Source organism: Clinocottus analis, unplaced genomic scaffold (genome assembly GCF_023055335.1).
Source record: "Clinocottus analis isolate CAN_PGR_092001 unplaced genomic scaffold, fCliAna1.0.p SCAF_6, whole genome shotgun sequence".
NCBI lineage: Eukaryota > Metazoa > Chordata > Actinopteri > Perciformes > Cottidae > Clinocottus > Clinocottus analis.
In genome coordinates, this window is record NW_027176218.1 from 4,313,089 (window position 1) to 4,328,390 (window position 15,302).

The window sequence follows — 15,302 nt, forward strand, 5'->3', positions numbered from 1 at the left end:
CAGCGTCAAGAGGTGTGTGCCTAATTTACCTTCATACTGAGGAACGTCAGCTTCCAAAACCACCAAGAAGAAATGTAATTACAGCAAATACATTTAATTACCATCAGACAGGGAGATTTAGACACACTTGTCTTTGTGGCGAGAAGTCTTCTGGCTGATGTAATTCTGTGTTTCAAACCTTGTCTTCCTGTGAGACTCCAAAGAGGAATGACAAAGCATTTTTTCACCTCCGTTAGGGTTCAGGCTTTAATCTCTGCCGCGTTATGATCCCCTGTTGTTTAATTTAGCACTGCTCCGAGCTCATATTTATCCCATTCAGCAGCACAGAGATGGTGATCCCTTCAACTGTTCACTTGTTCTGTGTATGTGCGCGTTAGGGATAGGGTGGTAAGTAACGGTACTTACTAGGTGGCCTTGGCGCTGCCCTGCACACTAACAGTCATGAGGGGGATCCAGGTGCCGCGGTATTCAAACGCAGCCTGGGTGGTCAGGTTGCCGCTGACGCCTCCCGTCCCTGGCCCGCCCTGAGCGGCGCCCTGGGCCCCCGAACCTGAGCCTGGACAGAAAGTCAGAGTGTTATGGTGGAAGATGGATAAACTGAAAAGATAGATGGAGTGGCATGAATGAATCACGAGACCCATCACCATCCTATGACAACCTATGATTTGATTTGGAGTTTTGTTCATTTCCGAATCAGGATATTTGTTTGAGATCCTATTTTTCAAATGTATCTCAACTTTTATCTGTCGGGTGCATTTGAACACATTTCCTTGAGAACTTCATGGACAAAAACTGAAAAGCATTAACTTTCCTACATACCCAGGTAAAGTAATTTAAATAGAAAAAAAAATCAAATGTATTAGTATCAGTCTCATGGAGCTCAAAATGAGGATTTGGTCACTCTTCAAAATTAAAAATATGCAAAAATAAAGTGGACTGACCAGCAGGTGCACCGAGAGCATTACTGTTGCCCGCATTTGGGATGATGAAGAGGGACTGGATGAAGGATCCCAGGGCGTTGACAATATCTCTGAATACCTTGGTGGAGTGCTGCTTCATGTCGTACGACTGGCAGAACGAACTGAAAAAGGAAAAAAAAGAACACAGGACTTTGTGACGAGAGATTCGCGAGACAGAAACAGCAAGACGGAGTCCAGTTGGAAGCCGACGTGGTGCAGAAGGATGCTGTGAAAACAACCCGTCAGGACATCTCAGACTCGGCTTGGCTCGGGCTCAGCTCCATGTTGTCCAACTTTGCTCAACTTTCAGATCAAGCTTCAGCTGTGCTTCGTCAGCCTCGGCTGTACATAGCAGCTCAAATTAATATTGGCACGTTAACCTGCAAATATCATCCTCGACTTATGGAATCATGAAACGTGGCCGCAGAGATCAAACAGATGGAACGAGTTTAAATATCTTTCACACCACTTGAACTATTTAGTATCCTGTTGACAACGCGAACACTGCAAGTCTTGAATTCGGAGATGACTAACAAAATCATATGCTTATGTTGAATACATGTTAATACGGCGCGGTGGTGTATTAGGTTTTCTTTTGATGCTTTGCTCAACCTCTGTATCAAGAGCAGTTAAATAAATCAGCAATTACAGAAACAATTAGCTTTAATGACCAAATACACGACACAGTTTGGCTGCTAACTAAAAGGGGCATTAAGGAATGATTACCCACACTCAAAACAACTCAAGGCTTTTTTTTTTCTTCACACAATAAAAGCTCAAATTTATAGAAGACGTTTTAAGTTTGCGAGAAAATGTGCGGTTGGCTTTGTCGAGCTTAACATTGTTTACCGTAATAAATGCGGCTGCACACACAGCCTATGGACCGATTCCACAGCCACCGCCCTCAGCCACTGCGGCTTCTCCCCGTCCAGGAACTTCACCAGCAGGGACAGGAAGATCTCGCACTCAGTCACCTGCAAGACACACACACACACTGATCCGATTGGAGCAGACCAGCTTTTGACCGGCTTTGTCCTGTAACTGTAACTTAGCCTCTGGCTAAATCCCCGAATCCCTTACGGGCTTTGATGAAGTTATTCTGTGGCTTAACACGCTTCTTGACAGATGGGCAAAAAGACACATTTCCATTTTTCAAGATTGATAGAATACTAACATATAAAAACAGCTGCAATGTTTAATTACCTAGATGCAGCTAAGCTCATTAAAGAGCCTGGAGCCGAACTAAGACAAAACTAATCCGATGCTAATCAGACCAGATCAATTAGGAGTATCAGCTCCGTGCCCGGAGAAAATCCCTGACTCGTAAAGCAGCAATCAGGCAACAGTTCTGGCCGGCCGAGCATCGCCGCAGATCGCCGCCCTTACCAGTAAGGTGTAGAAGTGCTTGATGAGGACCGAGACCACACGCAGCAGCCTCATGCAGATGGGGAAGTACGGTTTCTCCACGGGCGCCGGCGAGGCGGAGCAGCTGCTGCCCTGCCGGAACTTGATGTTGGGGGAGAAGAGCTTGATGACGAGGGGACAAACCCGTTCCTTCAGCAGGAAGCTGAACTCTTGATGCTGGGTGTGAAAGAGAGAGGGATCAGATCAAGCATAGTAACAGCAAGACACACTGCTGTTAAAGAGCATTCGTTTCACTGCAGTGAGCTGACGTGAAGATAATTAAATATATACAGGAGGTGGACAAAATAACAGAAATATCTGACAAAACATAAATGATCTCGGAAGACTAGTTTGGTCAGAACATGGTTCTACATTTGTGCTGTCCATAACGTGTGAGGGTGCGTGTACCTGTAGGAACACCCCCGGAAAGTCATTAAGAACAGACTCCAGGAGCTCCAGCCCAAATGTCCGAGTCATCTCTGTCATCCCCACCAGCCAGTAGGGGGCATCAGCATTCACGAGCTGGCACAAGTCCTGCAGAGACGAAAAAAAAACACCAAAGTAATTTAAAACAATGGAGCGTTACATCCCGACATACACTGACCTTTGCTGGAATCAAAAGAACAATCACACAAAAGATGAAGCGTGGGTCTGAAATAACTTCAAGACAAAAATCACCTCATCACTTCTTCCTGCAAATTCACGTCATCCCAGAGATGAAAGCCATTTCTCCAACTTCTCGAGATTGTGAGTTTGGAAATACCCGTGTATCCCAGCCGTGCGGACCATTTATATTTATTGTCTCGAGTCCATTTATTACGCAATCATTTCACATTTCAAAAGCAGCTTGGTCCAAAAGGTTACTTGCACCCTGAGAAGAGATCATGACACTTTGTAGAAGGCTGCCGCCTCCTGGTGGACATACCTGGAACAGCATGTATGCGTCTTTAGCACTGGGCCTCAGCGTACTGACCGACCGCCTGTTGGTGTTTCCCTGGACAGGAGGAGGCTGTTCCACAATGCCTAGGAAAGGAAAAAACATGTTTCTTTTAGATATTGTTTTGCACTTCAGATTAGTGATGTTACAGAGTAATAATCAAGGACTTCCAATGAATCATGTATATAACGCTGTACTCTCTACTGAGACATCTCTCCAACAGCGCACCATATTTCACAAACTGTTTAAATTGCTGTAAATCTGTGCACTTTTTGCATTCCACCAGAGTCCCTACTTTTTATCCCTATATGAACCCTTCTCCAGTTTCCCTCAAACAGGAACCAGCGCCCTCTGACCTTTGAACCGCTCGTCCTCAGCCACCATCCTCTCGAAGACCACGGTGACGACCTGTCTGACGGTGGCGGCCGCCGTGTTGTTGGTTATGTTGTCCTTGGTGAAGTGAAGTCGGAAACACAGCACAATGGCCTGGGCGGGAGCAAAACGTGAACTTATTGTGCCGCCAATGCATTCGGTGTAAACTGAACCGAAATGAACTACTGCTGCATGTGTGGACCATCTCCAGAAGGGGTTAAAAGAAAACCTTATGGTGTCATTACAGGTACAAATTTGCACTGTGCGGCGATGCTGCACAAACTGGAGCAAAGATATCGCAAATATATGTATTTATAGGTATGATGAAGCATATAAGAGGCCTCACTGCAAACAACCCTGGATAGTGAGATGGATGCAGGGTCCACATATAGATAGTAGAATGGAATAAGTCACATATACAAACAGTTTGTGCGAGCGTGTCGCTCGTGTACCTTGGAAAGTACTTCATCGTGTACGACCGTGTTTGTCGTTAGCAGGACCAGGACCGTCTGTAAAAGTTTCAGCTCCTCCAAACCATTTTCCATCAGCTGCCACAACATGTTGATGATGTTCCCCGCCGCTGCCTGTCACGTGCACAAAACACCTTAAATTGTTTACGGGTGATCTTTATGAAAACCTTGATCATCCACCAGTTTGCACACACACGCTCGCAGCATCAAGAGCTGCTAGATTGTGACAGAACAACAAAGTGAAGTGAGAGCTACGCCTGAGGACACACAACATGCACAAAAACACACGCGTGTGAGGGACCAGCTGGAGCTGCCTGCTTCGGGGTCACAGCTCGATTGAGTCTACAATGACGCTTGTTACCAGTTAATATCAATTGATGCTCACAGAAAGTGACACCTTTCATGTCCTTTCTTAGGTCAAACTCTCCAAAAACACAGCTCATCTTCACGCGAGCTCTCAGAGCTAGAGGCACAGGAGGTCTCAATACTTTTTTTTTTTTTCAAAAAGGAAAATCAAATATAAAAGAAGATGCATTTCATAATGAGTTTCTGCTTTTTAGATTACAAAAATGTGTAATTTCGTCTATGAAATATCACAGAATTGCTTATGTCAGACCAAAAATCCAAAACAAAAAAGGCAAGACATTGGTATCAAAGAAAGAACATCAACAAATCTTCACATTTCAGAAGCTACAACCTGTTTGGTATTTTAGCTTGATTAAGGACTCAATATGATAAATGACTCAATATGATCAATTATCATTTTGTGGTCTTATGATTTTCTGTCTAATGTTATTTGTTTCAGCTCTAAACCCACTCCTACATTCAAGGTGCTACAGGATTTAACAGCGATTCATCTGTTCAGAGAGTATACGCTCTATTGCAACTCCCAAACAGTTATGTTGTGTTGTAGAATATGTGAGGTGTGCGTTTCTTTATCTGACTCAGAAAACCTGCCTCCCCGTCACACACCAAGAAACTCAACCACCGCCCGCGAGAGACCCCAGTAAAACTGGGTTTGTTTCCATTAGTGTCTGTCAGGTAAGGAACAATGCAACGTTATGGGCCGACGACAACGATTAGTGTTGAAAAGATTAGTTATTATTTGCTCATTTTTGCACATTTGAGCTGCTCCCGCCTGCTCAAATGTGAGGATTTAATGTTTTTTCTTGTTTAGTTTAGTGGTTTTAAAATACAGACTATTGTTAAGACAAAGCAAGCAAAGTGTTGACATTGATGAGACATTTTTGTTATTACTATTTTAAGATTTTAAGATCACGGTTTATTGAAAACTTAACAGATGAATTCGTGATGATAATTAGTTGGAACACTGATGTGAATACTACGGAGTGAAAAAGAAGTGGTTGGTCAAAATTACACCGGATCCCCTGTCATGTCACATTTATCTTACGGCATTATTCTGGGAGCGGAGAGCACTCAGACTCTCCTTCCACGGGCAGAAGCTTTGAAACCAATGTCAGTGTAATTAAATAAACGCCCGATATCAAAATGTAGGAAGCGCGGGATGGCTTTATAAGCTTTTAATAACAGCCTTTTTATGGTGTATTAACAAGGCATTTGTGCGGCAGCTCCAGGGTGACAGCTTTGAAACGGCTCTAATCTCAGGTCTGACTCCAGCTGGGTTATTTAAAAAAAAGGTTCAAAACCTCTTCACTCATCACATAAGCTGGTGTTAAAATACATTTTGTGTCGAAGAAATTACTCCAGAAGCCGCCCCGTTTCCTGCGATTGGAAACCTTATTCCATTTAATCATTCAGCCTCATTTCAAACTGCCATCGGCCTCATAGATCTTATCAAACTACTTGAGCAGCCCGGGTACAAAAATATGGTTTCCTCGAATACAGACGTCGCACAAAGACTAAAAGATTCTGCAGAACGGAATAAGTAATAAGTAGTGGAACAGGAAGTGGGGGAGTTGGCACCTTTCACCATTAGATTAACTGTTCAAATATTTACATTGTCTAATTGGGTCTTGATGAGAGGCATTATTTCCTGTATTGATCTTAGAATATTAGAAAGGCTGTGCCGAAAGGTGGAAAGTGAACTTCAATCTGCAAGCGTTAATGTACAAAATCTTAAAGAATATTGAGGGGATATAATCACTTACTTATTATACTGTTTTTTACTCTCTTTTTAAGGCAAAAGACCCTTCTTATTCTTTTGATATTGGTCTTCTTCATGACTACATAATATAATAATATTCTCCACAAGGACATGTGTATTGATTTGGCATTCTTGAGGGATGATTCTACAATGAATCAGGTGAGTATTTATTGAGGCCACTTTTCTAAACCACCCAGGGAAAATAGAGGAAATGGAGGAAACGAAGCCTGACTGGCTCAACCTAATGTCAGAGAGATGTTCTCAATGTTTGATGCTGGGCGTTAATCCTGTTTCAGAGCAGACACAAAGAAGCCATGACCCTACATTCTTCATCCAGGACCAAAAATAAATTTTTCTGATATTTTACTGGCCTAGTATTCACTTAGAGTAAAAAAAAAAAAAAAAAGGATCTTAAAAAAAAAGGCACAAAAAACCCCGTCTTTCATATTTTCAATCACACTACTCCATGTTATTAATTAGCATAATGTATTTGATCATATTCCAATTTTATTCGGCTTATATTGTATTTTGTGTCAGCGCATATCTCAATTTTAAAACATGAGTCTCAGTGTTCTGTATTCATGTGCCAGCATTTCAAATATCAAGCTCAAGGTGCTCACCTCAGATACCACCTCATGGGACATGAGTCTCTGGATGGCTGCCAGACACAGCTGGGTGATCTTTGGCTCTTTGGTGCCACAGCCCATCAGAAACGGCTGCACGACCTCTAAGCTGTTCTCCTTCAGAGCTGCAGGCAACGGACAGAGATAAAGATAAATGTCACTGGAGGTTGGGATTTTTTTTTTTATACCTGTACAGATGATTCAAATTCAGGGAGGAAAGGAAAAGTACAAATGTGGCAACATTAAATTCACATAAATGAGTCACAATGCCTCGAAATTATTATCACGTACAAAACCCTCCTGCATAAATCACAGCATATTGTTTAATGAATCCAAAATACAGTTCATAAATATAATCTGAAGCCTTTCGTGTTTTTCATGATTAATATCAGTAACAAAAACGGCAGAAACATAGCTTACAAAAGGCAAAGATTTAAGAACTACAGCTTAAAAATAACAAAAACAGACACTAATTAAGAAAAAAGTGAATCCAATTTCTTTCAAATATCAAAGTTGGAGGATGTATTGGAACTTTGTCTCCATGTTAAATTGTTATTTAACGACGCCAAAAAGCGGCCTTCGTATGATACTGCTGTGCGCCGGTGTTTCTCATTCATCTACCTGGATCATTTTCCCCTTCATCACATTTAGCTTTGCCCATAATTTATAGCCACACACACACAACAGGTTTCACCGCTCCATCTTTGGTGTTACACCTCATTACGCCGCTTTGACAAATCCATTCTGGATACAAAGATAAATGAGCTCTTCTGAAGGCGAGTCACTGTGTGGTTTGCAGAGAGGGGCAGTCGGAGTCAGACCGTCGACAGCGGAACTCGGAAAATGTCGACTATGTGTCAACTCTGCAAATGTCACTCGAAAGCCGGACTTTGTTGATCAAGGCAGCGGAGGAACAGTTCCCCATTCGAGCATTTGAAAGAGCTTTGTAGTAGAGGTATAGTGGCTTTCAAAGCCTGTTGTAACAACAATACTGGGGAGCAGGAAAAAGACGATTAATCGGACTATTATTGGGAGAAATGCACTAAAAGAGTCGGATATGACTCATCAACTTGCTGTGCAATCAGCTGATGCAACGTTTTAGCCCATATTTCCAAAAACGTATCGGCAGAATAATGCGTTGAATGTTTTCTCTTGGAGTGGAGAATTGGTTTTAAAATGAACAAAAATGAAATAAGAAATATCTGAAAAGTAATTTAAAGTCCGCCGCGCATTCATGACTCTCTGGGGTGCCGGCGCTCTGCCAAATCTCCCGTTCTCGAAGTGCCATATTCAGGGTGTCAGGAGTTAAAATTGACATGCACACGGACATTTCTCAGCCGCTGTGGCCCCTCGTTAGGTGTCTGGGACCTCGATGCTCAGCGGCGATGGACTTTCCTAGGTGACCGGCAGCGGCTGTGGCCATTATCGGAGCCCAGTTCCACCGATAACGACAGTTTGCCTCACGGGGCGGTCGATCCCTGCTTTGCTTTGTAGTGAATTCAGAGCATGCAGATGTCTCGTCAGGAATCAATCGACTAAACAAAGCTGAGGGATGAGAGCTGATGGAAATCAATAGGCAGGTCGCCGTGATCTTATAGTGCACTGGGTGATGTCACTCTTTTTTTTTATAATGCACTTACGTCACAATGCAAATGACTTGCCACAGGCTGCCTGCGTGAATGACATTGTTTTTGACAGGGCGGCGACTAGTTCGATATCTCGGTTGTGGTTACCCACCAGCCGTCACAGTCTCTCACTCACCTGCCAGTATGCCCGTGTTCCTGGCAGCAATGGTCTTGATCTTCACAATGCCCGACTCTGCGGCCTGAGGGGTAAAAAAAAAGAGAAAGGCGAGACATTTAGGTCAACAACGTTCGGTGCTGATGGTGCAGCATCGCTGGGCTACCTGTGGTAGACACAACTCTTTGGAGGGGGGGAGGGGAAGAGGGAGGGCTTGTAAATCTGTTAAAATGGGCTTCAACTTGAAATAGATGGATAGATATATACTTTATTAATCCCAAAGGGGAAATGAGGGGGATGCGAGTAGAATGTGATTTCCCCCAAGTGCAACAGGAAAGAAAGGAGGAATGTCGAGAGTAAGTGAGTGAGTAAGAGAGGATAATATGGAGATGGACTAAATGCGAGTCAGTCTGTGTGACAAAAACAGAGATGCTGATCATTTACCGGTCAAAACAGAGGTCGTTTTTGACGTTTTAAAACAAGCACAAGCCTTTCAAGATCCTCTCTCATTCTCTCCCATCACTGCTCCCTCCCTAGATCCCTCTCTCTCTCTCTCGCATTCTTCTATACCATCTTCTCAGTTTTACTCAAATCATCGTCTCCTATTGTGACATTTGTGTCATTAACAAAAGAAAATGCCACTTTTCATACTGCGAACTGCCAGAAGGATACACTCTGCAAATGTGAGACATCGTCTGCAGTTTGACAGACCATAAATACATTATTTATGTCCTTCATCTGTCTCCTAGATTAGCTTTTTTTTTTATATTCGGCAACCTGATGCGGAGGTAACGAGCATCTGCAAAGCCCACATGTCATGAAAGACTCACATGGTGAACAAAGGCAGTCTGCCCTGCCATCCCTTCTATTTTTATCACTCTTGGTATGACTTCCTTGCCAAAAAAGAAAGAAAATGTAGCATTAAGTGCATTCACGGTGGAAACCTTTAATGGTGATCACGTCTGTCTGGGTCACATTGAACACCTGAAGCAGATAATTATCATAAACATTCATTGTTTCGTTATTTCTCATGCAGATTACATCTAATTGGCATTCATATATTACATGAATACAAAGTAATGAAATGGACAGCTTCAGCTTTCTGTGAAAATTAAATTACTGCATTGTGTATAATTCAAGTACACTATTATAATACTGTGCTGATGAAAAATATATCTTACTATGGTTCACATTATTAGAAGGCTATTGCCTAAATCTTTAGAGTGTGCTTTACAAATACAGTCGCCTCACTAGTGCAAATAAGCTACTTATCCACAGCAGTGCATTTTTAAATTTTCAACAAGCCTGAAAATAACAATTATGAACTGATAGCAGAGTTTGGAAACAAATGTATTCATGAAATACATCAACGTAAGAAAAAATATAACAAATTGCCAGTTTACTTTCTTTTCTCCCACGCATGTTGTCATGATTACTACTATGAGTGAATTATTTAACAGCATCTAAATATGAATAATTAGATCTTTTGATCCATACATGCTTTGGATCACTGTCGCTGTGATTGCTATGAGCATTTTCTCCTGTGTTATTTTATTCTGGAGAAGAACTTGCATGATACAGCTTTTAATCCCGACATCTGCCACATCCCTGATATCAGTGGTGCCAGCAGGCCGCCGCAACTGAACAAACAGCCAGTGGGCCGACATTACCTTGATGCATTTTTCAAGATCATGATCCGACTACACCTCAAGCGTGCGTGTTTTACAAATGATTGGAGCCCTATCACCCAATATGCTCTCCGCAGCCACAGGGATACATTTAGAAAGCAGGACACCTTATCTCGGTGACCACTAAGTGACCACTGACCGATCAAACCGAGAAACCCGCCCTCTCTGTGCGCCTGTGGCGTTCAAGCAGAATGTAAAGCCGAGCAAGCCGTTCTACTCCGGATGAGACGCCATAATGCAAGTGCTCTTTACGCCAGGGTGGCTCAAACAGTCCTTGGCCAAGAAAATAACGGTAACACCTCCACGTGTCATCTGAGGCAGCCACAAGGTCAAGCCACCGTGGAAGTCAACAATGCATAACCTGCGGAGCTGTCGGTTACCAAAAGCTGCCGCTAGTTAGTGTACAGCTTCTTAAAAAGTTAAATCTTGTTAGTCTCCTTCTTCTCCTTTGTTTCTCAAACAGAGCTGGAAGTCTTTGCAGGAGATTGAAGAGAACATAGTTGTTGTTTTTGTCTTTTGATATGGAGCACTGCAGGAATGAGTCACAATGAAACACAGAAATGTGTTTAGCTTAATTTTTTTTGCACTTCTGGTTCCCCTCCACTCACTCAAGGTTTGTTTGTTCATTAGTGAAGATTATCTTACTGAATAGAAAATGCAAGCGTCATAAATCTTTTGTCTGTAAAAATCCAAAATGCAACGGAAAAGATCCCATTAAGTTGAAGGAACCAGTTTGACGCCGACAAAAATCAGTCGTCCCTGCAGAACTCTAATCCCGGAGGAGGAGGAGGCCATAACACACTGCAGCTATGAAGGATGAAAAAAAAAAAAAAAAGGTGCAAGAACTGCAACGTCTGGGGTAGTGGTGAGCTAGACAATATGTCATGCTTTATAATACAAGCCCATCGATATTTTCTCTGGCTTCGCATTGGTTATTTCATTTCATTTTAAAGCTATAATGTTACAGCTGTGGGTTGGCAACAAATGATCAAGTAATTTTTAATTGTTTAATAATTCTAAATTGCTTAACATTATTTTTGTTTTCTTCTATTTGGGTCAACTAAAAGTATTATAGAAAAATATCTTTAAATACATTTGTTTTTGGCTCTGGGAAGTTGTGATCAGCATTTGTTTCAATCAATCAATCATTTCAACAAAATAGTGAGATTCATTGATATTAAAAAAGAAGCATTCGCAGCAGCGTCAGAGGAGTTGTGCTTCAGTAGCCGCATTTTCAGATGCAGTCACACCCGCGAACTCGCGGTGCTCCATCGACGCCAATTAACCGCAGAATAAACCGCAGCATTAACCGAACGGCACATTATGCTACAGCTATCGATCGACTCAACTGATCTGAGTCAACAAGAAATTCTGCAGCCCCCGCGGCGAGTGAGAGACATGAGCAGGTTTCCTCCAATCGCCAAGTTATAAATAGGATTGCAAGTGCCCGATCAAAAGGCGAGACCACAGTAATGGGATGTTGAAGACGGTAATGATGGAATATTGCAGGTTTGAATCCAGATATTTGGCCCCATGATGTTGCTAAATGATAATAATGGCTGTTGTGTTTTTTCTCCACGAGTGTGATACCTGTCAGTCAGTTAAAAAAGGCGAATAAATCAATATTACTCTAATTAGAAGCAGATTATGTGAGCTTTCTTTGTTCAGCCTCAAGTGACCCTATATTCTCCGTCGTACTACTTGATGGTTGGCTCCAAGTCAAACCCAAGTGTCTCTTTTTGCGCGTGAACACATTTTCCCCCACCTCCTTCCTCATAGAAAGTGCTGTTTACGCTTTCTGTTGTCAAGTGTGGACATTCCATCTCTCTGAAGGCCGTGTCAGCGTTATGAAGTCACCACCACAGGGAGGGAAATACCACTGGCCTGACTTTGTCATTGCAACAGAAAACCACCCAAAACCACTTAATGGCTCATGTTATGGGTCATTGCTTTCATCAGTCTTTCTAAACCGCTAAAGCCTGGTTCATGGAGTTGTCGTCTTTATGCTTCGTTAGTCTGGGCGTCAACAGTACTAGATAGCTAGATAGATAGATAACTAATCCCCAAGGGAACTTTGTTGTCGTAGTAGCGCCTTACACCTTACTATTGTGCTGGATTATGTACTAAAAATGACTACGATAAAAATGATTGCGTATTAGTGTTTAACAGCCTTATTAACAACTACTTTTAGCCTCTGGCATGTCGAGAGTACATTGTTGTTGTACAGTATATTAATTCTGTACGTCTTCCATGTTAATATTACATAATTCAAAGGATTAAAGAATCAAATCAAGCAAAAATATTGTAACTACAAACAAACCAATATAAGTATTTTTTTTAACAGTATTACTGGTTTCTGCTGTACAAATCAGAAATTGTTCAGTGCTTTCAGATCTTCTCTGGGATGGGGGGCGTTTTTTTCGCGTGGAGATCCTCAAAGCGGAACTGCCCGACGTCTTGAATGCCAGCTCATTCCTTTGAAAAGCAACATTACCGAAGCTCATCACAGATTGACTTCCTTAGAAACATGCTGGGAGTGTATAAACTCAACAGTTTTTTTTTTGGAACAGACTTCTCGTAAATATGAAAGAAAAAGGACATATTCAGTCAGAGTTTCAGCGCAACAGTGTCAGTTTGCCAAATCCCCTGTTGCTTTGTCTCTGTGTAGTCAACGAGAACCTCTCGAGCAAATTAGCACAATAAGTGAGACAAACTAAATAATTGCTCTAAATGCTTTTATTAATATGGCAGTTTTCCACCCAAGAAAAGCGGGCACACTTCACTGTGAGCCACATGCAGTTGACAGCACCTGACTCATCCACACAGAGTGCTGGCTGCTCAAGGTTTGTATTTATTTTTTTTACCTACAGGCGAAAGCAATCAGAACACAACAAACAGCAAAGCCTTGGTGGTTTACTTTCACCGACTGCTACGCAATGAAAAATTGGTTTCTGAGTGTGATGCTACGACGCAGGAACAAAGAAGAAGAAAAAAAAAAAAAATCAATGGGACTTGTCTTGACTCCTCTTAACCCAGAAAACCACTGGCTGTGGAGCAATGTCTCTGTGGGAGATAGACTGGGAAATGGAGGAGGAACTGGAATGTAGATGGGCTGGGAAATGAGGACAGGGCTTCTTTGATACAATGCTGTGTGGTATTAAGTTTGAAAAATGTACGCACAAACAAGACCGTAATTCATTTAACATTTCAGAGCAGCCAATTCATTTCAAAGAGGTACGCGCTGAATGTGTGGACCTCTGTTTAAATGAATTGACAAATCTTCAAAAGAAATTCCATTCTAAGAATGGATAGTTTGAGGATCACGGGCACACAAATTATTTGAATCCACAACAACTGCCACCGGTATGCGGCTCGTTTGTCGCACAATAGACACACCCCATCAAATAGAACCATGACGGCTCGAATTGGGGTGGTTTCAATCACAACTCTATCAACCCGGAGCGCGAGTGAGCTCAGGTAGTGGGGGAACATCAAAGTGGCTCCCTGCGCTGCTGTGATCCCCGAGGGGGAAATGTTGATAGGGACCAGGAAACATGGGCGGCGAGGAATCGATACTGAAGGCAATGTTTCATGAGGGCCCCTCGGCAAGGGTCAGCAAGCGGCTTGAGGCGAGAGACCAGGTGTAGGCGGCGACAGAAGCACATAAAGGAACTGGAAACACAACTTTCTCTCTTTGCCATTGTGATGTTGTTTAATGCCCAAAGTGAGGACTGAAGGGAAAACAAGCTAAGCCAGTGTAGTCCGATATGTATTGCTGAGCTGGATGGCAAGTATTTCCATGGCCTCAAAAGCAACCATACGGCCTACAGTGTAGCACTTCATTTAATGACTCGTGTGACTGTTTGCAAGCAAACAGTGAGCTTGCAACACCTGGGGATGAAGGTAAAGAGGATATGACCAGGATAGTGTCAGCGGAATCACATAACATCGTCAAACACTAGGTGCACTCTGTGCACATCTCAGTGCCAAAATAAATAAGAAAAACAAAAGAAAAATGCATCTATATATGTCCACACAGTTAGGAAATACAGCTCGGCCAAACCATAACAGAGAGTGAATGGATGCTGTGTTTACCCACTGCTGTTGGCAACAAGCCTCATGACTGTGTTTATCTTTAAGCCACTAAATTAAGGTCTAAAAGAAAATGCAATGCATTCTGGATGTAAATGAACTCTGATCCCAGCCCTGTGGACTGCTGAAGGCAGATCGCAGTGTGAAGAGGGCTGTGTTGTTTGTGGCAAAATGAAGTCATGAAAGCTGGGTGGACTGTTGTCCTTCTCAATGTGAATCTAACAATGCACAGACACTGTAAAAAAAATTTAAAAAAAGGAAAAAAGGGCCCTGACGTTATGCCTCCTTGTACAATTGTGTTCTGAAACTAAGCCAACCAAAGACCGCTACACAACGAAGCCTAGTCAGCAGCCGCGAACAGTAATTCATTCCCAGAAAGAAATATATATTTAAAAACACTTGTATGGAATTGCTCTTGGCTGTGTCAACACTGCCAAGAGTGTTGTGAAACCAACTTGCAATGTGAGATCCTAGATAAACCTACTCAAGTTAAAGAAAAGTAGTCTATGACACATTTGGAAAACAAAAACAAGTCTCTAAAAATAGCTCACCTGATGACTGTCCACTCATGAATGCACTACTGCCCTGCAATCAAAATAAAAGCCTGGTTCTCACAAATCCCCTCAAAAAAAAGGTCCTCACTAGTTGCATTCATCTAGCTTGTTTTTGGTTGTAGTTGTGGACATTCTGAGATATACATTCATGTGGGATTTATATGTTTTAATGGCGGAAGTGGGGCCATGCAACTATGGGCTGAACTACAACTTCACAAAAAGGCCGACATTCAACAATATCCCCTCTGTCAATGCCTAATTTTAGCCGCATGAACCAAAAAAAAGGTGGGCAACACCTGCATGTGTTGCTTTAAATTGAACGCCTGGTCGGCAGGAAG

At 42.4% G+C, this 15,302-nt stretch overlaps 1 protein-coding gene across 2 annotated transcripts in view; it reads right to left on the minus strand.

Annotated features, from left to right (window-relative positions):
* The window catches only part of mon2 (MON2 homolog, regulator of endosome-to-Golgi trafficking), a 34,280-nt gene that overhangs the window by 18,222 nt on the left and 756 nt on the right, over positions 1–15,302 (minus strand). For both annotated transcript variants that reach the window (XM_068602665.1, XM_068602664.1), the window contains exons 2-11: positions 8,652–8,715; positions 6,888–7,015; positions 4,125–4,256; positions 3,657–3,786; positions 3,289–3,386; positions 2,772–2,897; positions 2,346–2,540; positions 1,809–1,933; positions 942–1,081; positions 406–556 (exon numbers count right to left, since the gene is read on the minus strand). In XM_068602665.1, coding sequence (XP_068458766.1) covers positions 406–556; positions 942–1,081; positions 1,809–1,933; positions 2,346–2,540; positions 2,772–2,897; positions 3,289–3,386; positions 3,657–3,786; positions 4,125–4,256; positions 6,888–7,015; positions 8,652–8,715 — 1,289 coding nt within the window. The remainder of the gene's footprint in view (positions 1–405; positions 557–941; positions 1,082–1,808; positions 1,934–2,345; positions 2,541–2,771; positions 2,898–3,288; positions 3,387–3,656; positions 3,787–4,124; positions 4,257–6,887; positions 7,016–8,651; positions 8,716–15,302) is intronic.